This window comes from Ooceraea biroi, chromosome 4, assembly GCF_003672135.1.
Source record: "Ooceraea biroi isolate clonal line C1 chromosome 4, Obir_v5.4, whole genome shotgun sequence".
Lineage (NCBI taxonomy): Eukaryota > Metazoa > Arthropoda > Insecta > Hymenoptera > Formicidae > Ooceraea > Ooceraea biroi.
The window spans coordinates 10,993,771-11,020,647 of NC_039509.1; the positions used below are offsets into that span (position 1 = coordinate 10,993,771).

The 26,877-nt window shown below is 38.9% G+C and overlaps 2 protein-coding genes across 4 annotated transcripts in view; one reads left to right on the forward strand and one right to left on the reverse strand.

The window, feature by feature from the left end:
- Positions 1-23,846, forward strand: part of LOC105275647 — a 50,262-nt gene extending 26,416 nt beyond the window's left edge. For 2 of the 3 annotated variants that reach the window (XM_026969164.1, XM_026969166.1), the window contains 12 exons: positions 8,156-8,299; positions 8,423-8,567; positions 9,257-9,343; positions 9,769-9,895; positions 12,735-13,373; positions 13,572-13,583; positions 13,839-14,270; positions 16,700-18,163; positions 18,513-19,909; positions 20,139-20,236; positions 20,331-21,471; positions 21,610-23,846. In XM_026969164.1, the coding sequence (XP_026824965.1) occupies positions 8,156-8,299; positions 8,423-8,567; positions 9,257-9,343; positions 9,769-9,895; positions 12,735-13,373; positions 13,572-13,583; positions 13,839-14,270; positions 16,700-18,163; positions 18,513-19,909; positions 20,139-20,236; positions 20,331-21,471; positions 21,610-21,627 (5,704 nt within the window). In that variant the 3' untranslated portion in view covers positions 21,628-23,846. The remainder of the gene's footprint in view (positions 1-8,155; positions 8,300-8,422; positions 8,568-9,256; positions 9,344-9,768; positions 9,896-12,734; positions 13,374-13,571; positions 13,584-13,838; positions 14,271-16,699; positions 18,164-18,512; positions 19,910-20,138; positions 20,237-20,330; positions 21,472-21,609) is intronic. The other variant, XM_026969165.1, reaches the window with a different exon arrangement.
- On the reverse strand, positions 23,730-26,719 carry LOC105275640 (xyloside xylosyltransferase 1). Its single transcript, XM_011332620.3, has 4 exons — positions 26,449-26,719; positions 25,872-26,309; positions 25,315-25,788; positions 23,730-25,065 (listed from the first exon to the last, which is right to left on the reverse strand). The coding sequence occupies exons 2-4, from the start codon at positions 26,280-26,282 to the stop codon at positions 24,859-24,861; spliced, it is 1,092 nt and encodes a 363-aa protein (XP_011330922.1). The 5' UTR covers positions 26,283-26,309; positions 26,449-26,719; the 3' UTR covers positions 23,730-24,858.
- Positions 26,720-26,877: the final 158 nt, after the last annotated feature.

The following is a 26,877-nucleotide window of genomic DNA, read 5'->3' on the forward strand; positions in this document are numbered from 1 at the left end:
TACTGTTAGTCATTAATGACTCAAATACTTCGATATTTCCTTTCTACATGTACAAGAAACTCCAAGTACGAGTTGCGATAAAATATAATTTAAAGCAGCATCTTGTTGTAGCGTTATTTTTAATTTAACACCCTTAAGAACGATAATAGAATTTGTCACATACATCTATTAAGAGAAACACAGCTTCTCTTTCTCTCTCGTAATGAAATAATTATTTAAGCGAAAGTATTCTCTTTCTGGTAATTTTACTGCGTTAGCATGTAAATTCTCATGTTGTATCTTGAAGATCAGGCAAAAGTAGACACGTTGCATTCTTGGCGTGGTAACGACTCGCGCAATCGCTCGGCAATCACGCGGATGGCCTTTCTTATCGGAAGTTAAATTAACCCCATCGCACGTCTCGCTTTCCCCAATCAGCGCCCGCCGCTCTTTCATTTGTGCTCCACAGCACACGGTAATCGATAGCCTCGATAGAGAAGCGTGTAAGACGAAATTGAATCTTATGAGACTGTGGGTATCTTTCCCTCGCACTTATGGATGCTCGCGTTTATTTCAGTTTATCGACTTCCAACCGCAACCTGGAATCCTCGGCGAGAATTAGTGTTGTGGAAAACTGGGAATTTCTTGCGCGGACCAGAAACCGATTTTTTTCTCTACATAATTATGGAAAATGGAGAAACGTACATGCGTTCGTAAGTCGTTACTCGTGTCTCGTGATCGATAGCGTTTGAAAGTTAAGTTATTAGTATTTGTACAGGCCTTTTCAGGCGTGCGATCTCGCAGATCGAATTTATTCTGTACAAGCAATCTTGAATTCACTCTATACTTCAAACGGTGTATCCCTTTCTGCCGACTGCTCGAATGGTATTACTAAAGATTTCCAGGCGGTTCAGGTTTGATCATAAGGAAGAGACTAAAAGGCCTTCGTCTGGCATGTACAGATCACCACTATGAGTAGCGAGCAATAAAAGCAAAGCGGATCAGAGTAGCGAGAACCGGCGAGGAAGAAGCAGAACGAGTAAGAGAAACGAAGGGGAACGGGGCAGGGGCTCTAGTGGTATCTCAAGTTTTTTGTCGTCTCGCAACTTCTCGGCTCGCAGCTTGATTATCCTCGCGATCTACCTTTTTCTTTTTTTTTCTTTCCCGTTTCTTCTCCTGATTCAGATGGATAATAGTCGCGTTGCTCCTTCCTGTGGTCACTGCAAAAAGTCACTTTTAAACTAATAATATTATATAAAGCTACTTCTAGTAAGAATATATTAAAAACAATCAAAGATTTTAGGAATTTAATAAGATTCGTGAAAAAAATATATAAACGTAAGGTAAAATTAAATATCATTGAATTGAATATCAATCTAAATCATAATATCCTCGCATCTTGTTTCCCAATAAAGAAATTTAAGAAAAAAAATTCTAAAACTTTGAAGATTATTCTCTGAGATTAAAACATGCTTCGTACTTTGAAGAGAAAGACTTGAATAGCAAGAGCAGGTATCTCGATTCTCGAGGAACTGAGAGATTATCGAAGATTAGATTCATGATTAGATTCAGGATTCGAAAGGATACACATACGATTATTGATCGAAGGCAAGGGAAAGGAAATTAATTCCAACTCCAACTTGAAGAAATCATAAACGAATTTTATTACTATAGTAAGCTAAAGTATAGAGTACAAGAGCGAACGTTTCTTATTTCAACCTTCGTGTTTGACAAATCGTCTAGTAAAGTTTGATTACGGAATTTCGATTTCATCCGTTTGCACGTATTTCTCTTTTCCATTGATCGAACTTCATTGATTCGAGACAACAGAATCGATCTTTGATTCAAGAACTGATCTTATTCTTCTCTTATATTCCTCAGGTAAACTTCTCTTCCTTCTCTTCGTTCATTCTCATCTGTTCCTCTTCGTCTTCGTATCTCATGATGGAGGATGCGCAGGTATGAAGGACTCACACACAGAAAGGAGCAAACTCCCGGTCTCGCCTTCTCTCTCTTCAGGTTCCGAGAAGGTCGTGAGCAAGGCTACTGCGGGCATTGCCCTCTTGAGCCCGATCTCATGTCATGTGTGTTCACTTAGGGGCGTATGCACATTCCTCCAACGGTTATCAGTTACCCCATGCGCGAAAAACTAATCCTGCTACACGGATTCTCGAACGTGTCGATGATATCATCTGCATTCCTCAGCTTCTGTGCATCCTTCAACAACAGTTTGAAATTAGCCAAGAAAATATTTCAGAATGAAGAAACGCGTAAATAAGTGCGTTGAGATTAGTAGATTAAAATTAACATAGATCTGAGTTATAATTTTTTACCAGGAAAACATTTATATACCTGTTTCCTACAATTCTAAGTTCTCGTCAAAGATGTGCATTTTCACTGGAAACTGGAAAATAGTTACAATTTGTTTCATTATTGCGCGCCGTCTTGCTGGAGACCAATTACGCATGATGATTCGCTTCTTTTTACGCATAGTTACGAAACACCATGATTTTGTAATATATACACATACTTATGTAATACACATTGCGATGCATAAATATGCATTGGACATTAGCTCTTGCATTCTTACGCAATTGCTGCGGTGGCGCACGTAATGGCGCATATATAAGTATATAACACGGAATAACGTATAAATATACGTACAAAAATATATTTAGCGTAACCAAAGTAAGAAGCAAAGCGCTTATTTTTATTTATTTATTATTTAATACATTTTATTCACCTATCCACTCATCTACCTGCACTTGTTTTATCCGCTTGCAATGGATAATATCGATTAATAAAACACAAACGAGTATGCATAAAAAGGAAAGTCTATCTTGTTAATCTTTTGTACGGATTTATTTCCAGGTATAGTAGTTTTCTTCTCGAGAAGTAAAGTTGTAAGGGTTCGGAATTGGCTCAAATTGATAGACAAGCCCGAGCGCTCGTCTATCGTCGTGCTGAACGCGCGAGCCGGAAGTTGATCTATTTTGCTGAGCTTATTGACAGAGAAACGTTGGTCACCGCTGGATCTGCTTGGATTGGCATTGACCATTCGTACGATGGGAGGAAATCTCATCTCGATATCACCGACACGCTTTCTTGAGTTCAACGAGAAACCAGCGAGAAAAAGACGAGGGAGAGAGATGAAGAACTCGTTCACGTCCTTCGGCTGCTCTGCCTCCTTTTTCTTTCCCTTCTTCTCCTCGTCGTCGTGTACTTCGCGCTCGACGTAAGGCTTCGTGGCGAATCTAACAACGGAGAACGTCCCGCGGTGTAGTCCAGTGGTAGTCTGTCCGTCCGTTGACTCTCGATAACGACGTTGCCAACTGACATTATGGGCATCGACGTGATGTACTGCCGTTGACGTCTCGCAGTTTCTCCATTATGTTCACATTTATTATATTTAGTATTCAAGCGATTATGGACCCCGGCGAGATGCGTGGTCGTGGGAAATTGGAAAGGTCGGAAATAGGAAGCGGAAACGGCGAATCTTGCCTGCGAAAGAAAAGAAAGTCACAGTCAACGTGACGTGGACACCAAACGTGGATGCAATGAACGGTCTTCACCTTGAGCCGGTTGTCTTCCTTGCGAGAAAGGCGAGCTCGTCTTTCCTCTATTTTCTCTTTTGCTCTTGGACACTCTTGGTTCCTCGCTCTTCAGAGAGGTCAGATTCAACAGGTCTGTCCCCGTCCAACGTTTGTTCCTCCGTCTGGCTGTCTGTCTGTCTGCTTGTCTGTCCGTCCACGCCTCGACGACGTTTCTTTCAGAACGGCACCTGATTTTACATATGGTGTGCCTAAATGAACATAATGCGATCGAGCCGAGAATACAAACCGCAACAAGTTACTCTCACCGTTCAGACTGTATTTATTTAGTTGTATTTTTCATCATTGTAGTTCTCTTATTATTTAATTAATTTTTTTACATATATTGTACATTAGCTTTTCTCTATATTATTAGCTGCAGTTATTTATTCAGCTAAACATGCAGTTTTCTCTGTAATTCTAGATAATATTGGATCCTCGATATCGCGATGGTGCATTGGTGATCTTTGTATGTCACACCCTACTTTGGTATCACGCGCCCTACATAACATATCAATATCGCGTCGATTTATCCGAAAGTGACGAGGAAAGCCGATTACTGTGGTACGGCCTTCAAATCGCAGTATGGAATTGCGCGAGCGCCCTGTTTATTGCCACCAATATTTCTGATCGAATGGAACAATACTTTCGAGCTTCAATTGCAATCGTATATTTATTAATATTTTATTTTACAACGCTTACGAGAGTATATAAGTACAATATGTATAATACAATTGTAATAAGCAATGCCAAGATATGAACAATATTTAATACAAAAAAACGTTCGTTCTACCCAGCCCATTGATTTATTCGCGACTTCATCGGAGCGATTATCATATAAGTTACATGTGAGATAATAGTCTTATCGAGGAATGTTTAAGCAGACCTATCGGATCTATTGCGATTACATATTCGACTTGGAACTTTCGCGAAAACCTTGTCGAAGAGTCTGTTAAATCCGTGAGGTAAGCGTCACCGGATTTTAGCATGTCTTTTTTTTAACGATACTCATAACGGTACGAGGCTGGACCAGCCGGAGATCACGGTACACTTTCTCGTTGGACCGCCGTAATATTGCGCTTTTAATTGAATCGTCAAAACGGCCCGATGGAAGCTACTTTGCGAGAGCGAAGTTGAGCGCTCGTAATAATCATGTCGCGATAACGAAGCACGAGCAACCTGCGCACGGTTACAAAAGAGCGCGTGACCTCCTTAAGAAATATTTATATCTCTCGGTCTGCGCAAACCAAGCGATCCGCCAGGAGTGGAGTGTCTAAATGGATTTCTTTGGAAGATTCGGAGATACGAGGAGTATGCCAACACTACATAATTTGTGTGCAGTTTTAAGTTGGAAATGTTGACGCGGAAAAAGGAATCTTGTAGAGACATTTGCAGGAAAGCTGGTAGCGTGGACCAACGTCGTCATGGTCCCAGTGCGACATTAACTGTAGAAATTTATTAGGCAATAATAATTAGGCAACGGAAAGTTCAGTAACTATCATGTAATCTCCGTTGGATATTTTTATTGAGAGCTCACCGAGGAAAATATCATCTCATTTGTGTGCTTACGTAATCTTACGTGCGGCTGGACATAATCGCGAGGGGAATCGCGAAGAATTTATGTGCGTGGACGAGAGCGGGTAGTATTATTGACGAATTTAATGAAATGTATGTATTTACATAATTACCTGCGCGGATGTCATTATGAAGAATATTTTACCGGTATCTCTCTGCAGATATCGTGAATTTAATAACACGTGTTTTCAACAATTATAGTACCTTTTAATATTCACTGCGGCGTAAATAATAGCGTTATTATAGGAAGCAGTATTATTTTCTTGATATTTTTTATTTTTCTATTTTTAAAGATAGTATTATTATATTGTATTTCTTGTTTACTGCGTGAAACTAACGTGCATAATAATGCACGCAAACAATACGTTGAATGAATTAATGTCTCAATATAAGGACGCGATTACCATTGACTTTCGTCGAATGATTAATGACGTTTCATTATTGCTCATGTATTACGTGCAGTTCACCGTGTCGTAAGAGATAATAATGAATCGAACCGCGCAAATATGCCATTACAGAAATTTAATGTCGGTCTAATTCGCAATGAATTGGAGCAGTTGGATAATATCGACGATTATATAATCGAAGCTGTTTGTGCCAATTGACTTCGTCATCATAATTTCTTCGCGAAACGGTCATTTAACGAAGGAATAGGATGTCGTTGGAAGCGCAATTTCCGGGGAAACCTATCGCAATGGGAAAAATATAGGGAAAAAATCCGTACAATTTTCCCCTTTCGTGATTTCGCAACTAATGCACGCGCGATCAAACATCGATCGATACGCAAGCACAATGCAATCTTGCACGTGCATCTAGTTGCATCTTGATTCTGTTGCTCGTGCTTCAGGAAATTAACTTGTTGAGTGAAAGTATTGTATCCTGTAGCGCGATGAATATCAATCTCGTCATTTTTATTTTTATATTCCGTATAATGTACTTATTTAATTTGCACACTGCGAGATAAACGATACAACGATGAAAACATTATTACCAACAAAAAATTATTATAACATTATCGAGATGTATTATGTACATGCATGTTTTAGTCTTTTTTTCTCATCACTTTGGAGAAAAATTGTTTACCTCTTTGGGTAAAAATATTTTAGACATTAAATTTAGACATAATATAAATTATAAAGAGTATTGTTGTGACAATATATAGAATAATTAGCATATACATGTAAAGAATTTAAAAAGAAATCTTTCTAAAAGAGATTGTATGGGTTTACATAGCAACGATCGGTCTTATAAGCAACCGTGTCAGATTTTAGTACTATTTGCTTCGCTCCAATTTTGACATTGATGTTGCGAAATTCGTGTTCGATGTTAAAAGTACCGTTGCTACAATCACTTTTTAGTCTGACCAAAAATACTGGATACCTACGTAAGAACCCGTCCATTCCGACTCAGTTTTTACTTTTATAACGGACGATTAGTAAAAAATTGCTTGATTAAGTTTCTTCGCGATTCGGTTGACTAAAATATAATTTAATATAATTTAAAAATTCGCATAAATATCATAAAAGTATTTTTTAGAAAGAGGAATTCTTTAGAAGAAAATCCCCTTCTCAACGTCGAAGTTACCTTGTTTCCATACTTGGTGTGATTTTTACAATTCTACTGGATAGTGTGCTGGACCAGTCCCTCTTTGGTATCCGAAAATGTCGTAAAATCGCGAAACTAGTCTCGCCGTGTCTCTTAACGGTGGATCTAATCCGTAGTCCCACTTTAAGCAGTTTCTTTTAACCATTAGCCCACATTCAACGTTATTCTCCGCGAGGAAAACAAGGTGATCCCGGCGCGGTTAGGGGTCTATTTGGATACCGCAAGTCTCGTTCTCCGTTCTCTCCAATGAAGCTGACATGAAGTATTTCGTGTTTTACAATATCCCAGCAACGTGAGAGACAGTATTCGAAAAACATGATCGTTGCGAAAAAGAATCCGAGAGGCGTAGTTTAGAAACTCGTAAGGATGAAGTTTTCATTCTTCCATTATTAGAATCTTCGAATTTTTTAAATTTTACTGTTATAAAATTCATTTGATATGAGAGAAAGAGACAGTGTGTGGTTTGTAAACATTCTTTCTTCTTAAGTAGAAGAATAATTAAAAAGTGGTAAATTTATAATTTTTTTTAAACTTAAATAATTTTGTTCTCTTCTTCTAAATTATCTTCACGTATGTATTGTTACATTTCTTGGAAGGAAGACTACAAAACTGGCTATTATAGTACTAATATGGTCTTCGCGCTACCATTTGAAAACGGTAGAAGAAGTCCTCTTGTGAGAATCGTAACAATAATGTGAACGCTGGTTCGCGAACAATAATAACGGAGGCGAAAAAGTGCTTGATCCAGTTTCTATTAAATGCTAGGTATGCGAAAGGACGGATGCAATGCGAGAAAGTTGGCGAAACTTAACAACGCCGCGGGAAAATTCGGGAGCGATTATTTTTGGAGGATCTTCATATTCAATATCGATGCATCGATATTAGAAATTTACATTTCTTATTATATTCCAGATTACGCTAAAGCTGCGAGTTTTTATCAACATATTTACGATAAAATATTTAGTTAGGTACAATATACTACAATAAATTATAATAAAAGATCTTTATGTGGAATGTCATGCTTTTGCAACGTTGATTGCAAAGAAAGAAGAGAGAAAATAGATATTTTTAAAATTACTGAAGATATAAAGAAAATGTTACTTCTTATCAAAAAATTACGATATAGTTGATATGATTTACCAGATACGTGATATCAAGACATGAAATGGACTCCTTGTTGGCGGAAGCCGTAGTCAATTATCATCACGTTCGTAACTTCGAGTTTGTTTCAAGGCTTCCGACATATTTTATCCGATATATTTTATCTTTTGTAATCGCACATTCAAAGATGAAGATTAAAATCATTGCCGATTTTGCAATCTGTTTTATTCTACATTTCGGAATAGATATTACAACTATCGTAAAAAGAGATAATAATTCTATTTAAGAAATATGTTTTGTTTCAGAAGCAGAGAGGAGAGACCGTCCAGAATGGTTCTTACTGTAACCGAGGACACCCCGGCGGACATGCTGGCTGGAAGTATGGAGCTTTTGGTCCAGCTGCCGCGTGATCATCATCTTCACACGCAAAAGGTTACAGTGTTAAGAAGGTACATTTACCATATAAAGATGATACATTCTTAATTAACATGCTTCCTCATGCTTTTGGTAATTAAAAGTTTTTACATGCTTGAATGAATTAAATTAACAATTGCTAACACCATTATTCACAGTACGCCGATGATGGATCTTCTGGTACAGATTGCGACAGCCCACAAATTGACAGCTTCGAGTTACACTCTGCAAGCGATCGGCGAACGTGGTTTAGTTCTACCTCATCATCCGAACACTCCCATAGGAGCATTGGACGCTCTTCAGGTAATTCTAATCATTTATCTTAAAAAAAAATGAAAGCGAAAGTATGATATTGTAAGCCACGAATTTATAATCTGTCGATTGTTTCATAAGTAAAAGTCTATTCATAAGTAAAAAGTCTCAAGACAACTATCTCTATCATATCATATTTTTTGATGTATTGTCACGTTGTTCTCCGAATAAAAAGCGGATAAAAAGATTATTAGACTTGCAAGTGTAACTGATTGCTCATACAGTTGATCTCATCTTTTTCTACGGTAAATTGAAGCAAACTACAGTCTCGCAATTGTGGATATGCGATGATATTACCACATTACTTTTGTCGACTTTTCCATCAGCAGTCAGCGCCTGTTAATGATCCTGACAGTTTTCCCAGCGCGTGTCACATGGATTTCTATGCGAGAACGCACTTTCTAACGGCGATTCTTTGACGCTCGCTCGCTCGCTCGCTCGCTGCTTCGCGTGTTGGATTAACCCTTTCGCGCGTCAATTCCCAGTGCCAATCGCTATACTTTCTCCGGGATGCTAGAGTCAGCATGATTCCTTCTATGAATCAATTCTGCCAATAAAGATTCATTTCTATAGAAGTCTATAAAAATAATTAAAAAATTAATAATTTAAAGTGATTGTTTATGCTTTCGCTCAAGTATAATTCTTCTTGTTGACACGTCTCTGTTCTATGCATGTTGCAGGTGAAATTACTTCCCAAGCAGGGCACGTGTGCGCCGCGGAAAACCAAACAGGCTAATCAACCCTTCGAAACGACGTTTAGGTTGCAGGTGACGCATCGATAAGCTTCTCGCACTTATTATGACATCGATTTAATTGTTTTATGTTTCAAAACCAGATAGGTTCAGTCTGCGTTCCAATAAAAATGATTAATTCTAGTTGCCTCGAAATTGAACTATATAAGATCAATTAATTATTATTTCTCAATTACATTTTATATCTAATAAAGTAATTTTAAAACAAGTCATCTCGAAAGCAGAGAGTTTCTGGAAAATATCCAACATAGTATTTTTTCGTATTTATTCAAGCACTTTGACTCGTATTTTTTCAGTAGCTACAAATGTTAACAGTAAACCCAATCATGCTTTCTGTATGAGGATCTCATTTAAAAGTAGTTAGATACATGTCCGGAGTACTGATGTAAAAGCGCAGACGATAATGTGCGAAACACGTTACAACTTGATAATCGGTACAGGTGCATTTGCCGAGAAATCAGCTGTATGTATCAAGGGTCAGTCCGAAGATGAACCTTGGAGAAATCCTGGACGAAGTGTGCCGCGAGAAGAATCTGGATAGAAGCAAGTACGAACTTCGTCATCCTGGTGAGTGTATCTGAAATAGAAAAATTGCAGAAATATACTTCGAAAATAATAATAATAAAAAATAAGTTTAAAATGGAAGATATGAGTAACGAGAAATATCTCGAAGTGTAGCGTAACATTTGCGCTAAGTGATTTTAATTAAAAGTATCTTAACGATCTACTTAACACTATTGCGACAAATGTGCATTATATAAATATATAATCAGATTTATGCAACATACTGGATGGCTTGGTAAAAAAATGAAATACCGATTACTCCTACACTGATTGACGTACCTGAAACAGTTACTGAGGCAGTAACAGCAATTTTCTTTAAAATTGTCTTTACTAAACATATTATTGCGTCTGTTGTAAAATGAAAACAGATTTATTCGAAAACTTGTTATTTGAGATGAACATTTGATATTTAAACCAGTAGCACGACTTGTCGCTCTCAGAAAAATTTTATTTAAAACGGACAAACGAGTTTGGAAATCGAAATAGATGAGGTAATGGAAAGCCGGACTAATGACATTACGTACCACTCTAAATACGAATTGCCAAACCTGTATCCACTCATATCAAAAATTATATTTCATAAGTTTTAATAGTAATAATATGAATATAATCGTGCGTGTACACGCGGAAATTATTTATTATTATTTTTAATGATAAACAATTAATTTTGTAACGTAATGATAATCGTAATTGTCTGTTTAAAAATATTTTAATGTTGAGTACAACTTGTTACGTCTTCTCAAATTTTTATGAGATATTTAAAAATTGTGAAAACATTGTATTACACGAGCAAAGGAGAGAATATGTTCTACTTAATGAGTCAACACACCATATTTACGCGAGCGGCACGCGCTAAAAACAGTTCTTATCTAGAATTTCGACGACTTTCGTAGATAGCAGTCAAGGTTTTCCGACTCGATGGCGTTTTAACGAAACGACGTTAATGATTATCAAAAGGCGTATGCAAATAATGCGATACGTGACAAGCCAACCGCGATGACTATTCGCAATAATGGATTTCTGCATTTATTGCGAAATGGTGATTTTCGAAACAACTTTGCATTGCGTATTCTTTTTTCGCAGTCGAATAAATATTCAATGAATCGTGACGAGTTTCAAGCCTCATAAAGCAATGATGTTATGCACCATGCTCTTCCTCAGTTAAAATAAGAATTTTACGTTAAATCAGCTGCTGATTGCGATGTGATAAGTTGCAGTTTTATAAATCGTCGTTTTCTTCGAAAACTAGAATTTTATTCGTGTGATTATATATATAATCTTTGTCCATATCTTGCTTTAAAAAATTTTTTCCGTATCTAGCAGTGTATTTATATAGGAAAGATGGTTCAAACTTTAATAGTTTCTAAGAAATTTTATCAGCATAAAAAATTGTGATTGAAGAAATTTTTTAATTTTGCACGTTATAATAATATATACAGTAGGTAGAAATTAACTATTTTATGCAATATCTACATAATTGATTAGTAATTATGAGTGAGTATGGCTTCCGAAGCCAGGTAGATTGTATGCATGTGTACATAACAGAGACATAATCCAATTTTCCGGAAATGCTTTCAGCATTATGCGTCGATGAAAGTCTTCCGACTTCAGCGATCCTCGTACATGTGTCTCTCCCTGTACATTCCACTTTTCCATTTTACCAAGGAACGTTTTAAAACACAAAAGATCATCACCTCTAACAAATAAAACAATTCATACGATTTAGAAAAACTTTTTATAAATCACTATAAAATCCTATAAAAAGGATTTTACATGATATGACGGATACAACGTAGTGATGCCGCTAAAATTTATAGTTTTATCAATTTTACAAATTTGTTTACTTTATTGATGTAATTTACTTTATTGCTGTAACTATAATATAATATAATAAAATATTAAAACAGTAATCCTAGGAGCATTCCATCGTTAATATCTCTTCACTTGCGACGGGACACCGCGTATATCGTGACGCGCAACCGCGTGCACGAGATATTTCAGTTAGCTAGTTACAGCGGTCGGCTGCTGAGATCGCTATCGCAAGGTTGCCGGCTGGCTTCTACAGCACTTGTTACTTCTAGTCGTTAGGCCCTGCTCTCTCGTCGTCCTCTCGCGCTCGTCCCATGGAGAAGAACGAACGTAAACGCCGACACCCCGCACTACCCGTTCGTGCTCGCTCGCGTACACTTTATAATTGATCCGTGCCGCGCCGCAACGCGCCGCGCGCGAGGGGAGCGGAGAACGCAATTCCAGTTCCCGCTCGCATACCTCCCGGTGCATTCACGCTCGCGCCGACGAGAGTCCCCCGGATACTGCGACGCGAGCCGATGCTCCCGTGGGCACGGTGGTAACACAGGCGAGGGATATGCCTTAAACCCGCGAGTGTTCCCCGCGCGCGTTCTGCCATTCGGAAATTGTCCTCTTACGCGGCGATCATCGCGGATCCACCTCGCAATTTCCTGTAGACTGCAACCGAAAAGTACGAGTTCTTCTTGTTTTATTATCGTATAATATGAGAGAACGTGAACGTGAGAAGCATACAAGACATTCTGCACTTGAATTTCAAGCAAGATTCTCAGTTCAAGAAAATAGGAGGTTTTTGAAAACTTACATTTAGTTATCTGAAGTTATTCTTGTGTATTTAAAGCATTGTAATGTTAATTAAGTAGCTGTAAAATTCATTTATTCAACTATAAACACGTATGAAATTCCAATTATTTGAAATTATCTCAACCATTGTAGAACTATTAATTATCAAACTTGATGTTGCAAAGTTGACTGTATCCTTACTGAGTCTAAATACAGTCGGCTTCTTATACATGTTTGTTCCATCTTTTGGCAGGCAATTTGGAGGAGATCCTGGACCTGTCATTGTCGCTGCAGGATTACCACTTGCAGGAAGTGACTTTGTACGCAAAGCAGACCAGAAATCTAGGCCCGACGTTGAGCACGCAGGACATAATGGCGTTACAGAGGCAGGAGGAGCGGCGTCGACAGCAGACCAAGCAAAGCGTGTTCGGTTTCATGTTCAAGAAGTCCAAAGAGAATTCTCTAAGCACGGACAGCCTCGGGGGTCGCAGCGTCTCACCGGCTAGAAGCGATGAAACCGCGAGGAGCGCCAGTCCTCTTCAGCCGCCGACGCGACCGCAGCGAAAGAGAAGACCGGCTCCGAAGCCGCCCAGCGACGCGTCGACTCTCCGGGACGTGGTTGGAGACAGCAGCAAGGACAAGATGATGATCAATCACAGCCGTAACAGCAGCGACAGTTCCGGCTATCACGAGGCCTCTGTGCTTAGCGATAATCCAGATTCAGCTGCGAGGCTACCAGAAACCCTGCCGAGACGAAGTAAAGCACCGGGGACGTCTGACAACCCTAGGAAGCTAGCGCAGACTTCACAGTCCAGCAAGAGTCTGGGCAACTTGGCAGCGACCAGCGAAACGCTCAGTCGGGGGATCAGTAGCACTTCTCTCAGTTCCACTGGTGAGATTTAATTTATGTGTTACTGTGTTGTTCGATGATGAATCTTTGGCTAATTAGATTTTGTTAAAATTAGAATGTTGTTTTATGTTTTATGCATCGAAAGATACATATTGTTATACACGCTTTAAATTCTATATTATTTTTTATTTCAACTACTACGTTGATAACTTTGTGACACTTTTACTTTGCGCTGCTCAGATTCGAATTCAAGTAAGTTTATACGACAAATAACATTAATGTGTGTTATTTTTTATAAAATATAAGCGGGATTATTACAAGAATTTATAAAAGTAGAAAACCACGAAATAACGAAATTTTACATATGTACGCAAAATTGCCAAAGTAATACTTTGAAGCCATTTTTTCTTTATCACTTAAATAGTTATCGAATCAAGAATTCAATTTCCGCGTAAGAGAAGCTATTGCTTTTTACAGTATCTTAGTTAACACGAATCGCTTGCGTAGGTCTTCGAAAGAAGAGAGCAGCGCCTCCGCCGCCAGCGCCCAGACCACTTTCGTCAGCTATTTCCACGCAGGCCTTAGAACGCATTGTCGACTCTGAAGAGTCGTTAACGTCTGACATGGATCCTTCGAAACCGCCGTCGGACATTGGCGTGCCGTTAAAGGCCAGCTCGGACATCGACTGTCCCAAAGCCAATTCCGACATCGGCGTTAGCACGCAGTCTACGCGCCAGCTGGATTACAAATCAAACCCAGAAGTCGCGACGTGCGAATCTGATGGCAACGTTCAGCAGAATGGCACGGCCGAAACGAGTGTCGCGGCGTATTCTAGTTCAGATTCGGTCAACAGTAAGCTTGCTAAAGCGAATGTGGAGGTGCCTGCCCCGATAACAACCGCCCCAAGAGTAAAGCAAGCTAGAGTAGCAGCAAAGAGAGGTAAGCTAACACGTAACGCCAGCGGCTCGAACACTTCGATCGGTAGTTTGCAAAATCCTTCGGGTGGTCCGCACCAAGTCGGTGAAGGTACAAAGCAAAATAGTAAAACACACTGTGTTACGTGCAGCCCAGAAAAGTATTGTTGCCCTGTATCGCACAAATTGCACGCTACTGCCCAAAGGTACCGCTTGCAACATAATAATACAGTGAATGCTGACTTTGTACTTAGTGTGAGCAATATGTCAGTCGGGACTGTTGTCAAGGATAACATGCAAGATGTAACGGGTCAAGTAGCCCGAACTCGTCAACAATCTCAGGTTTTTCCTTCGAGGTCTCAGATGAAACCAAGTTTGCAAGAGAGTTGCAAGATTTATCCTGATAAAAGTCGCAAGAAGATTCTAGTGGCCAGTAAAAGCTTTCAGAGTAGCGCGAGAGAAATTAAACAAACAAACAATTCTTTCGAAAAATCAAATTCAGTTTTATCGCAAAGTCTTCGGTCGAAATATTCTAAAACCTCGAGATCGTTAAAATCTGCTGTTTATTCTCCGAAATTAGGCAGACTAAGTACCACTGATTGCTACACTAATTCCATAGTTTCCAGCGAAAACAAAGAATTTTATAATGCCTTAGGACAGTATGCGGAGAGCAATTTGTCCCCGCCACCTTTGAGCACCTTGCAAATATTTGCGATTTCTACGAGTCCATTAGACATTCAAATGGCACCTCTTGATTCTATGCCCAGCAATGTTGATGAATTACCATTACTGCCTATCGTGAATCATATAGAAAATAAATTGGAGAAGAGAAAATTAAGTATCTTGGAACCACCACCGCCTGATCTGGTTAGTCGTCAAGAATCGAATGATAATTGGAATCGGTTTTTGATCCAATTGAATTCGATTCTTGAAAGCAGAGCTGGCGAGTTTGTGTAAAAATATATTATATATTCACGTTTTATAAGTTCTATATTAAAATTAATCTTTATCTTCATGTACATATTTAAGTAAAATACATTTTTCTTTTAATTTTTTCTAGATTTTTTATCTCTCTTCATAATTTCTTAATTTATTCTTCTCAACTTACTTTTTTAATTTTCATTTTAAATATACAGGGTGAGGCACCTAAAACAGACCACCTGAATATCTCGGCTGTTATTGGTGATAGAAAAAAATGTGTCAGACCAAACTTGCATGGTTTCGAGGGACATATAATTTGTTCTAAATAGTTTTTTATTAGGTGGACGCGTAGAGGTCATATGAAGGTCAACTTCGTTTTTTTAAATGGTATGATATGTTTTTTTACGTACCATCTAGTAGAGCGTTTGAAGATGCGCACATTGATCTACGGGTCAAAATTATTCAAGGTCACTGAAGGGAAAATAATTTACTGTATATGCCTTATTATTTGCCTAGAGTTCTCTGCTATTAAAAATACTGTAAACTCAGAAATGAAAAAGTTCTAGCCCTTAGAAATTTTTTCTTTTTCCGCGAAGTTCTGAGTTGTTATCATTATTTTTTATATTGCCTAGAGTTCTCTGTTATTGAAAATACCGTAAACTCAGAAATGAAAAAGTTCTAGCACTTAGAAATTTTAGCCTTCAGTGATCTTGAATGATTTTGATCCGTAGATCAATGTGCGCATCTTCAAACGCTCTACTAGATGGTACGTAAAAAAACATAACATACCATTTAAAAAAACGAAGTTGACCTTCATATGACCTCTACGCGTCCACCTAATAAAAAACTATTTAGAACAAATTATATGTCCCTCGAAACCATGTAAGTTTGGTCTGACAAATTGTTTTCTATCACCAATAACAGCTGAGATATTCAGGTGGCCTGTTTTAGGTGCCTCACCCTGTATATTCTAATAATTATTTAAATTAAAACTGGATCATTTTAAAATCAAAGTCCTCCGAAACAATATTTAATATTGAAGACTGTATGAAGTGCAGGTAATTTAATTAGTAAATGTCATCTTCACCGACTTCAACTAGATAACACGCCATTCATGTTTTCTATATATGTTTTGTCAGTAAGCTATCGTAAAATTCTTTACTGTTTTTTTTTTAAGTTCTACATTAATTATATATCTATGTATATGAAAAAGATTTGGATTTTAATTTTAACTTTTAATTATCCCAAGATTTAAAAAAGATAAAGGATCTAATTATTTATTTATTTCTTATATTTTCTTTGCTTTATGCTATATACACTATTAGTAATTCTACTGTTAAGCAAAATGATCTCTTTTGCAATCTTTTAGCATAAAGGTAAAAACGTAAAAAATAATTCTATTCTTTTGTCATGATTTCCCAATTTGCACGCAATTCGATTATCCTTATAGACATATTTTGATGAATTTACCCGCTTGTATTCTGCTAATTTGTATTTTTGGTGACGGCTGTTTTCTTTCTTTATCCATATTAGTTGGAGAATCTGCACCCCTTCCTATGCCTCGAAAGGTTAATGCAGGTAATAGTGCTTCTGATCCACCGAAGGCACCTAAGCGTAGTAAAGTAGCTCCGGTTTTGATACCACGTAGAGCCTCGAGTATAGAAAGCGACCACGATTTAGCACGTGAGAGTCCTGAACACGTCAGTGAAGCACGTTGCACTTCGATCGATGAGAATACGATATCATTGGATCAAGACGGTCTCATTACGCGTATTGAGCATGAAAAGGCGCATTCAAAGATGAGGAATGATTGTGCACCTGGTAACGAGGATCAGATAAGTCAGAAAGAAAAGATGTCAAAACCTATCGATGATGCTGCAATTGAATATGATACATCTTTAGAGTCACGTCAAGATTCAAACGATGAAACGGAAAACACTTCTGAATTACATTCTAATTCTATAGAACTGACTCGTGTTCACTCTGAAGAGGCATCTAAAGATAAATCCTTGAATGACGATGAATTTAATCACGAGAAAATAATGCCGGACATCGTCAACGATGTAGAGAATCAAAAATCGTTGAATTCAAGTCAGCGTTCAGGTAATGAAGGAGAATTACACGTTGACTCAAAGGAACCACAGTTATCTGAGTGTAAAGATATCCCTGAAGAGAGGAAGAATAATTCACCGGAGCTGGATCGCGAGATAAAATCTAAAACTATCGACTCGCTTGATGAAAATGAGAATCAGCCTCGTGATACTTCGTTATCTAATGATCCTTCCTCAAACGAGAATACAATGAAACTGGATTGCGTGACCGAGCCGAGAAACGAGCAATTGAAGCTACCACATCGATCTACTTGTCAAAGACCACCCAGAGTGCCGAGAAGAGCAACACCTTCCACCTACCGGACTGAAGAAAACGCCGAAGAAGAGGCAGTGAAGCGCACCCATTCGAGAGACGTGACGAATGATGCAGTAGTGAAAAATAGCGGTGAGAGGGACAGAGAAACATGCACGGTGATCTCCACCATACCAAAGTGCGAGCACCTCGATCGAGCCGTGAAAGAAAACAGCAGTTCAAGTAGCGTGAAACGCGGTGTCGCGTCGATGGATCATCATGAATTCGACAGACAGATTAGCCGTGCGGCGGAAAGTGTCAATAAATTACATGAAAAACTCGAAGATCAGATCGAAGAGGCAAGCAGTGAGCACGCGAAGAGCGCTAAACGGCCGAAGGCGAGGACGAAGGTGAGAAGTCAGTCGAAATCGGACGACTTCGAGGTGGATTCCCTGAAGAGGCAGAGGCGATATCTCACTTCGCCCGCGGAAAACATCGCGCACGCTTTGAATCTGAACCTTCCAGTGCGAAACTCCATCTCTTCCAGCGTGGCGGGAAAGGAGTGGGAACAAAGTACCGCTGGGCATTGCGCTAATGGGGATACACGGGATGCGGATGTAGATAAGAGAGAATCGCATGGTGGATTAGTCACAGGTGCATGTTGCTGTACTACTAACATTTTATACTTTAAATTCTTGTTCTTCTCCCTTGCACGTTTTTAATCCTCTCGGCGTCTTGCGTTCCGTTACAGCGCACGCTAATCTCATGTGTTATGTCGAATTAGATTACTCTTTTATTTTACTGTTTTTTTATTTTTTTCTTCTGCGAATTTCTTCTTGGTATAAAGTAGCTTCGAGCTCGTTTCGTCTGGTCTCGTTGTAAGGCTTCAGACACTTTAGGATTAATTTGAGATTGTGACATATTCGTAATTCATCAATCTCTCAATCAGGAAAGACCGGCGACGTTTGTTTAACTAATGTCCTATTCTGTTCACATATGCCAGCAGCCAATCAAGATGTTCCGTCCGAAACTGACATCCTGCTACAAAAAGTATCGGATACTCTATCCAGCGTGCTGCCGGCCGCCTCGTCTCCGGTGCCGGAGCCACTGTCGTCTTCAAAGACGAACCATGCGACTGCAACCGTACAGACGAACGTCGCTGATGTCCCCGACAGCTCTGCGGCCAAGTTGGAAACGGTCGGGACGAAGAACGACTCGAGCGAGATGCATCGATCGTGCATCGACTTCCCGGTGGAGAACACTTTGAGCGCTAGCACGCCAAATATGACTGCGACGGGTTCGCAGCAGGATACTTCTGATTACGTGTCGGCAATGGAGGACCTGTCCATCAGCGATTGGGAGTATCAGCTTCCAGCTCCACCGAGCGCTTTTCGCGATTCACATTCTCCTATCTTCAACGATTACGATACAATCACACTGGGATCAGTGGACGCTTTCAAGGAGCAGCTGATAGACCCTGTTTCGGAGCCGGTCGACGACGGCAAGAACATCGAATCGGCAAAGAATCCATCGAACGATTCCGAAGCGAGCAATCCGAAATCTTCAAACCGAAAAGTCTTGGACTTGGAGTCTGAAGCGGAAATCGATATTAAGCGAACGGCGAACAAACCTGTTGCCAAACAGCCGTCCGTAGTGTCTCACAAATCAGAGACTAATCCAGACCTGCGTAAAGAAATTATTTCCGAACTGGAGAACAAGATAGAGACTGGTACGCTGGCGCAAACTATCAGTAAAGATTTCGATCGGAGGAACATGGACAATTTGTCCACGCCGAACGTAGCGCCCGTGGACAACACGCTGTCCAATTTCACTATCACCACGTACACCAAACAGAAGAGCGTGGACATTTTTGAGGAAGCTGAGGAAGCCGCTGCAAGAAACTCGGAAGAGAGGTTTATCAAGACGTTCGCCACGTTATCGAGAAACAATGGCGGTGCGAGCAACTACGATAAGCAAAGTGTGACGAAGAACGCGTATTTAAGTAACGGGATGATGCCGTACGACAAGAAAGTAGCGACGAGTAAGCTCGAAGAGTTGAGCGATGTCTGTAAAACGGAGCCAAAGATTCGTGATCAGGATGAGCCGTCTCACAAGAGGCAGTCTTTTACCGCAGCCAATGAGAAGATTAATATTCAGCGATCCAAGAGTTACATATCGATGTCGAGCAACGCGAGATACCAGACGGAAGTGCAGGGAATTGGCGAGAGGAAGTACGAGGTGCAGGTTGAGCCAGAGGCTGCTGGTATGAAGAAAGCCACAAGCATCACAGGCCTGAACGTCGACGTGTTAGCAGGTAACGGAAAGTTCTCGCAGTGGAGGGACAATATATTGAAACAGCAAGAGGAACCTACCAAAGAGAAGCAATTACAATCACTGCAGGTAATTTGGAATTAAAGAATTATGAGATAGCATTGTTTTAGATGCAGAATATGATTGATTTTTAATTCACGACATTAAAAAAATATATGAACAATAAATGGGCGTGGAATAAATGAATATATTCGCGCGAAAAAAATGCATTCTCGATACCTTATCTCGATTGCATCATAAATATCATGAATTGTTGCTTCGTTAAACGTGTAAAATTGTTGCTTAAATTGTTGTCTAGGTGCTGAAAAGCATTTTGCCGCAGTTGAAGAACGCTCAACAGGCGGAAGAAAATGTATCCAAAGAATACAATAGTACGGTATTAATCGAAAAGACAAGGTGAGTATTATTTTTTTTAATTGAGTGAAGCGTCTGAAAATGAAGCTTGAATGGAGCGTCTCTTAAATTTCTAACACATTAACAATTTTTCTAGATACGAAGCTGGGTCCAACGAACATTCGACAACAATGAATGTAGTTTCGACATGCGAATCCCGGGACTCGGAACCGGAATGTAAGAAGTTGCCAAGGGAGGAAAGACGTTACACCTACACTGGTCCACCGGCGATCAGTCTGGGCAGCTGGTCGGAAAGACCGAGTGTTAACGTCCAAATCAAGATAGACACCGATTACAAGCTAGGAGCGAGCAATGCAAGCAGCAATAAAACCGTCGTTAGCATCAATGGCGCGAGGGACGAGAAGAATCCTGCGAATTACGCCAGCAACATCAGTAAGAACAATTTTGCGAACAAAAGTCCTGACAAGCTCGCGAGGAAATTAATCACGCACACGACGGCGTCGGGTTTCAAGGTGCCGATATCGAACCGAGTTAACTTCAATCCGACGAAGAGCGAAGACAAGCCCGTTGTGATGGGCGTCGAGTTAAAGAAGGTCTTTGTCGAGACGTCGAAAGAGACGTCGAAGAGTGATGAGAACGAGATCGACACCACGCCGGTGAATTTCAGAGAATTGACAAAGACATTCGGTCAGCACGTGAATCTTAAACCGAAACCTAAACGCACTAATATTAACAGACACTCGGCGGATATCAGCAGCTACTACTACGACACACCGGACGAGACGAGAGCGATCATGAACGTCAAGCAGAACGGTCACGCCAAGTTTCCCAAGGCGTCCGATCAAAACGAGATCTCGTTCAAGGTTCAACCATTGATGCACGACACTCGGCAAAATTCCAGGACGAAGAGGTTCACGTCCGTCGTGGGGTTGAATGGGACGAACCAGAACGTCGGCTTGCAAAATGAAGCGTCCCTCAGAAACAACGTCAGCAACGCTATCAAAATCAATCCACCAATGCCCATTGTAAAGGGGTTTAAAATACCCAGCGCTGATCCTAAGATGAACAACAATCAGATGAATCACAACGGGCTATCGACAGTCGATAGTTCTAACAAAGGTGTGCAACCTCCTAAACCCCCAACTATGCCGGTGATAACAGGAGTGACACTGAAGAGCACTAACGTGAGGCCCAAGTCGATGCCAGTTCAATTAGATCCCAGGGATATGCTGTTGGAATCCATCAGGAATTTCGGTGGGCGCGAGAAGCTAAAAAGCGTAAGTATATTACGACATAAGTCAAGTTAATCCTTGAGTAAAATACGAAAATATAATTAAAAAAAATTTTTATTCACATTTACTGGCGAAGATACAGAAGAATTTTGTTATTGAAAATATAATCGTTCTCTGTTTCAGACTGCGGAGAGATACTGATCGCGCACGATCTCTGCGGAAGTGAAGGTAAGGAATGTAATTTGTAGGATCATCTTGGCGAAGGGTTCGTCTGGGTCGTACGCGTTGAATAATGAATTTTTTTTCGTTCCTTTGTCAAATGAGTCCAAAAATTTATGTTCTTAAATCGTAATCAGATATCAAGAATTAAGATTTCTTCACAAGAAACGTGCAAGTTTCTTGTAAATTGAAGAAAATTTGTGTTTAGAACATTGTTGAAAGAACTTTCCAGAAATAGGATGTTGAGGAATTCGATTCGTGCTACTTTCTATTTTCTGTATATTTGTCCTATTCTTCGTAACGTACATATAATTGCTTTAACACTGTAACTGCCGACTATTGTACCTTTGAAGTCACTAAAAATTATACGTGTAATATATTCGCTGGGGAATACGCGATTAAAAGGTACTCTGGTTGGTTCTTGCATTAGCATTTAACATAAAAGGAAACAAGCTATAAGTAATATGTATTCGCGTTACACGTTACATTACTAATATCGCAAATTATGAGTTATGTCGTATTGCGTATGTCTCTATCAGTATGTGCCGTCGACAGAAATGCTAAATCTGATCATGAATTTCGCGTTGGTCACGTGTAAATACGGTGTATAAACGGCAATCTGGGAACTCCGTCACAATCTGATGAAAAATGTACATAGTGTTCGAGACGTACTCGATATTTCGATAGTAAAACAAGAATAATAGAAACGTTTATTCTATTTACTTGGATAATATCAATTCGACATTGCTCACGTTAATTAATATTAAAGAAAAAGCGATGAGAAGGAGAGATTGTTACGTGAGAGTGTATATGCGTGTGAGAGAGAGTTATTAAGCAGAATTAAGTTACTTTTTTCCTAGTTTGGTAAGACCGTTCGATCCTAGCTTTGGTGCGGTATGTATTAAGAAAAACAATGTAATACCAAAGTTAGCCATGGACGGATCAATATCGGTTACTAATAGCGATTCCAATACTACAATCTGCTTGAATATCAATATGTAAGTTCTAATATCTCCGCCGTAGTAGTAATAACCGTAAGTTTCTATCAACGGGACCAAAGGTGACATCTTATTTTAGATATCGTGCAACGAACTTAGAGTTGTAGGATATTTCCTGCGTCAAATACGACATAGTCTTTTACTAAATCTGGTCAATATATCGAGTTGTACAGCAAGAATCGGAATCAATGATATAAATTTATTTACGCACGCGAGAAAATGCTTATTTAAAACGCTGAAGAATATCTTTTTTTCTCTGTACGGACATATTTGGGAGAACAAACAAATGTGCTTTGGCGCGTTCGTATCTAAATAATTAATTTTTCTTTGCACTGCGCAGTCATGTTCCAATTCTTCAAGATAGTTGGAGCACATTCCTTACGTAGTACATTCCACACATATAATACGTTCCTTTCTTTCGCAGCTTACATGTAGAATCATAATTTCATTTTTTTTTTAGAATTGGAGCGATCAATGTTGATCTATAATTTTTGACAGAGATGAGTATGTCTGAAAATTGATGCCATGCTTTTTATCATTAAGATAAAAAATCAGTATTAGATTTATATAAGAAAATTAACAATTCCCTTTTCTGTTTTTCAAACTGCACTTTCTGCATCTAATGATAAATTAATTTTTTTCTTTTTCAAAGCGCAAACGTACATTGTTTCGTTCTCGTTCTCGTTAGAATAGAAAGATGCAGTAAATTTATATTATTTTTAAGCAACGACTGAAGCTGATGTAATTTTCATGAGTTTACGTTCTCAATTTCGAGTATTTACGAAGTCCGACATCAGTAATAATAATAACGCAAATATCGATTATTAGCTTTCAAATTACGCGATGAGTTATTGTTCCAGCTTCAAACCGTCGATATTTGTAAACTTTACCACACTCGACGGTGTTTAATAACGATGACGAATAGCAACGAGTGTGATTTCGTAAAATGAAGGCTGGCTTTATGAATGATTGTTGCATCACATAATGCCAGCTGATTCGTTACATTTCGCAGTTTCACACAGGATTTAGAGATATCGTTATGGTAGTATATTTGGAGGGTTAAGATACATATATTGTAAATATATTGCGTAATGTCAATATTGTATTTAATATCTTTCCCTTACATACATGTGCACGCTATAACGGAGCATCTATTTATATGTTATAATTTATATATATAGCTGTATTAAAATTATAACATTGCATCTGTGTTATTCATTAAATCTCACTCATTATCCATTATCTCGCTTTCGTGTGTTCCTTGGAATAAATTTTCTCCCGATATCTTTCGATAGAAAAATATAAATTTCAATATGTATCTCATGTATATGTATATCCACTATACTTATAAAATAGCACCATTGTAGAAAAATTGCACACTTCTAAAGATGGCATATTTCCAGTAATTTTACCTTTTTATAGCACCTATCTTCTTGAGATTAGACTTAAAAATTAGCAGATCTAAAAAGTAATTGTCACACATAATTGCGTATAATAGCACGTAACTTGTGAGAAATTACATATCTCAAATCTATTCTAAGTTTATGCTTCACAGATGGAATGCATCTTTCTTGGACAAACATGTACATGTACGTTCCTAACATATAGATAGCGGACTTTTATAATACTGATTTTATATACTGATTTTTAATAATGGCGATATCGATATAATATTGCAAACATAATTTAAAATGTACAATCAAGTACGCGAAATAATTGCTACACTTTTTAATATCAATTAGAAAGAAAAGAATACAGCATTAACATAAAAACTATATTGCCACTGAAGAGGGAATAGAAAAAAAATATTGCAACGATAAATCACAGCTTCAAAGAGCAAGACGTTGGAACACAGTTTGAAAGTCCTACAAAACCGTTATTGAATAAGCTTTCTTATTAAGAATAAATTTTTTCATAATTTTTATCAGTCAATGCATGAATAGAGCAATCATTCATACAATCAACTATACATTCACAGATACTTAATCGTAGCTTATTAGTTTGAAATTCTTGTATTTTAAAAATAATTAGACGTGAACTTTGATATTTTCTTGCACAACTTGAACTTTTTTAAATTCGTCAAAAAGAGATTATAATTATCTTAAATTTTCTTAATGCTATCAAAAGACAAACTTTTATTTTATACTTTAGCACCATTTCTTTCAAATTGGAAGCATCTTCTACTCGATATCTACACCATAAAGATTATGGCCTACTAATCGTTGGGTATAGGAGTATTGCAATTTCCATGCCACAGTTTGGTCTCCGAGCGGCATTCCGAATAATTAGCAAATATATCCGCGTAACCACGGTCACGCCACCAGGTACAAAGTTGCCTATTCCAGCCACAATCAACTGTATGGATAAGCTCCGGTCTTTCCATCCCAAGAAGCGTATAAAAGTCTTGGTCGCCCAAGTGACCCTATACGATGAAACAAATATTTTGTTAATTTCCAATAAATTGACGGTAAAATATTTAATCGTATGATTATCTTTAAACATAGGATATTCTTCCCTAAACTGAAACATTTTAATATTTTAAACAAATCTTATCAAGGTTAAATTAATTTTCTTTACAAAAGCAGAGACAGTTTTTAAATTTATATTTGATATACAATCAAAAATGAAGGATTCTTTGAAAATTAAAAAATTAAATGTTAAAGTAATTTACCTTGAAGTGATACTTTTCCGTCATTGCATCCACACTGCCTTTGCTGACGATCTCATTGTACACACGCGACTCGCGTAATCTCTCTAAATTAAAGAGCACCATTCCGCTGTTGTAGCCAGGGTATCCACCTTTGTGCCGAGGCTCGCCAAACATCGTCGCAGGGTGTTTATTGCGATATAAGTACAAAACGTGTCGGTAGACCGGCGTAAGCTCCGGAGCCAAGCCGAACAGAGCTTCCCTCCCAAAATTATCGAACTCTTTGAACAGATCCTTTACGTCTCTGCGGAATTTTGTATCCGCGTCAAACATTGCGGCGAGCCTCTGATCGCTGGGGGCGATTCTGTGCAGTCCCAGTGAGAGGAAGAATAATGCATCAGAATAATACGTTCCTGGTTTGCTACTGAAGTGTGGAGACATGACTGATACGATATCCTCCAGCTGTGCAGCCAGTTTGTGTACGTCATAGTAAAAAACCTGCCAATAAAGAGTATTTATTTATCAGAACTTATTTAAAATTGCAGATACAAATAAATAAATAATAAAAATAAATAATATACCTGCATAAACTTTCCAGTATTGTTCATAACATTTTGAACGACTGTGTGTGCTATGCCTCGACTATCGTCGTCACTTATCACATGGAAGATGACATCTACAGAGGCCAATCTAAGCAAGGAATCGGTGAATATTTGGAACTTGCGTCTCATGGGAGAATTTGACGCGACTTTCGTAAAGATGCACCAGATATTGTAATAGTTCAATGAAACGTTCGTCGAGGGCAGATCATTAACTTCAGTGGAGTAGCCAGCAGCTGCTAAGGTGGTCGTAAGGTTTGCCAGGCTAGCATTCCGCGTTCGGTGGACGGGCACGACCCAGCACTCACCATTGGACGTCTGATAGAGGTAAAGGGCCACCAAAAGCAACGCGAGGATTGTCAGCCACAGTAGCACCTTGCGTAACAAGGGCATTTAACCCGCGTCCCTTAATTTCCTAATCTAGAAAGGTAAACGGAAAACCTCAGCAATTCACAGGCAAAAAGGAAGTCCAATTCTCTGAATCGGATCAGCTGTTCACTGTTCCAGCCGAACGAGACGCTAACGTCAAATTGTAGAAGAATTCTAAAGGATTAATTACGTGAACATGATCGGCGGCAGTCCTCGTCCCCGCGTTATATCATCTACTTGGCGTTCCCCAGCAGACGGTGCCACGCGAAATGCCGCGCGTCATCGTTCCCGTGCGACGTCCCTTTTTTATGTTGCGCACGAACGACGCATCGCAACTATCGAACAAGAACACCGGAGTACGATCAGATTTTGTTACAATTCTACATGACTCCCCATCGACATTTACGATGTTGGCGTTCACCAATCGAGATAGAGAGAAATAAGGAGCAATGCAACCTGAGCTTCTGTCTCTCTCTCCTTTAGCAGCATCAAACGTATTGGACCGTGATACTCGAAAATGAAGCGAAATCAGTGGAGGCTTGTAGTGGGCATTTTGGGAACTAACAATTCTAGATTCTCTTTGAGAAAAATTGCTGCGCCAATAGAATGGCAACCCGTC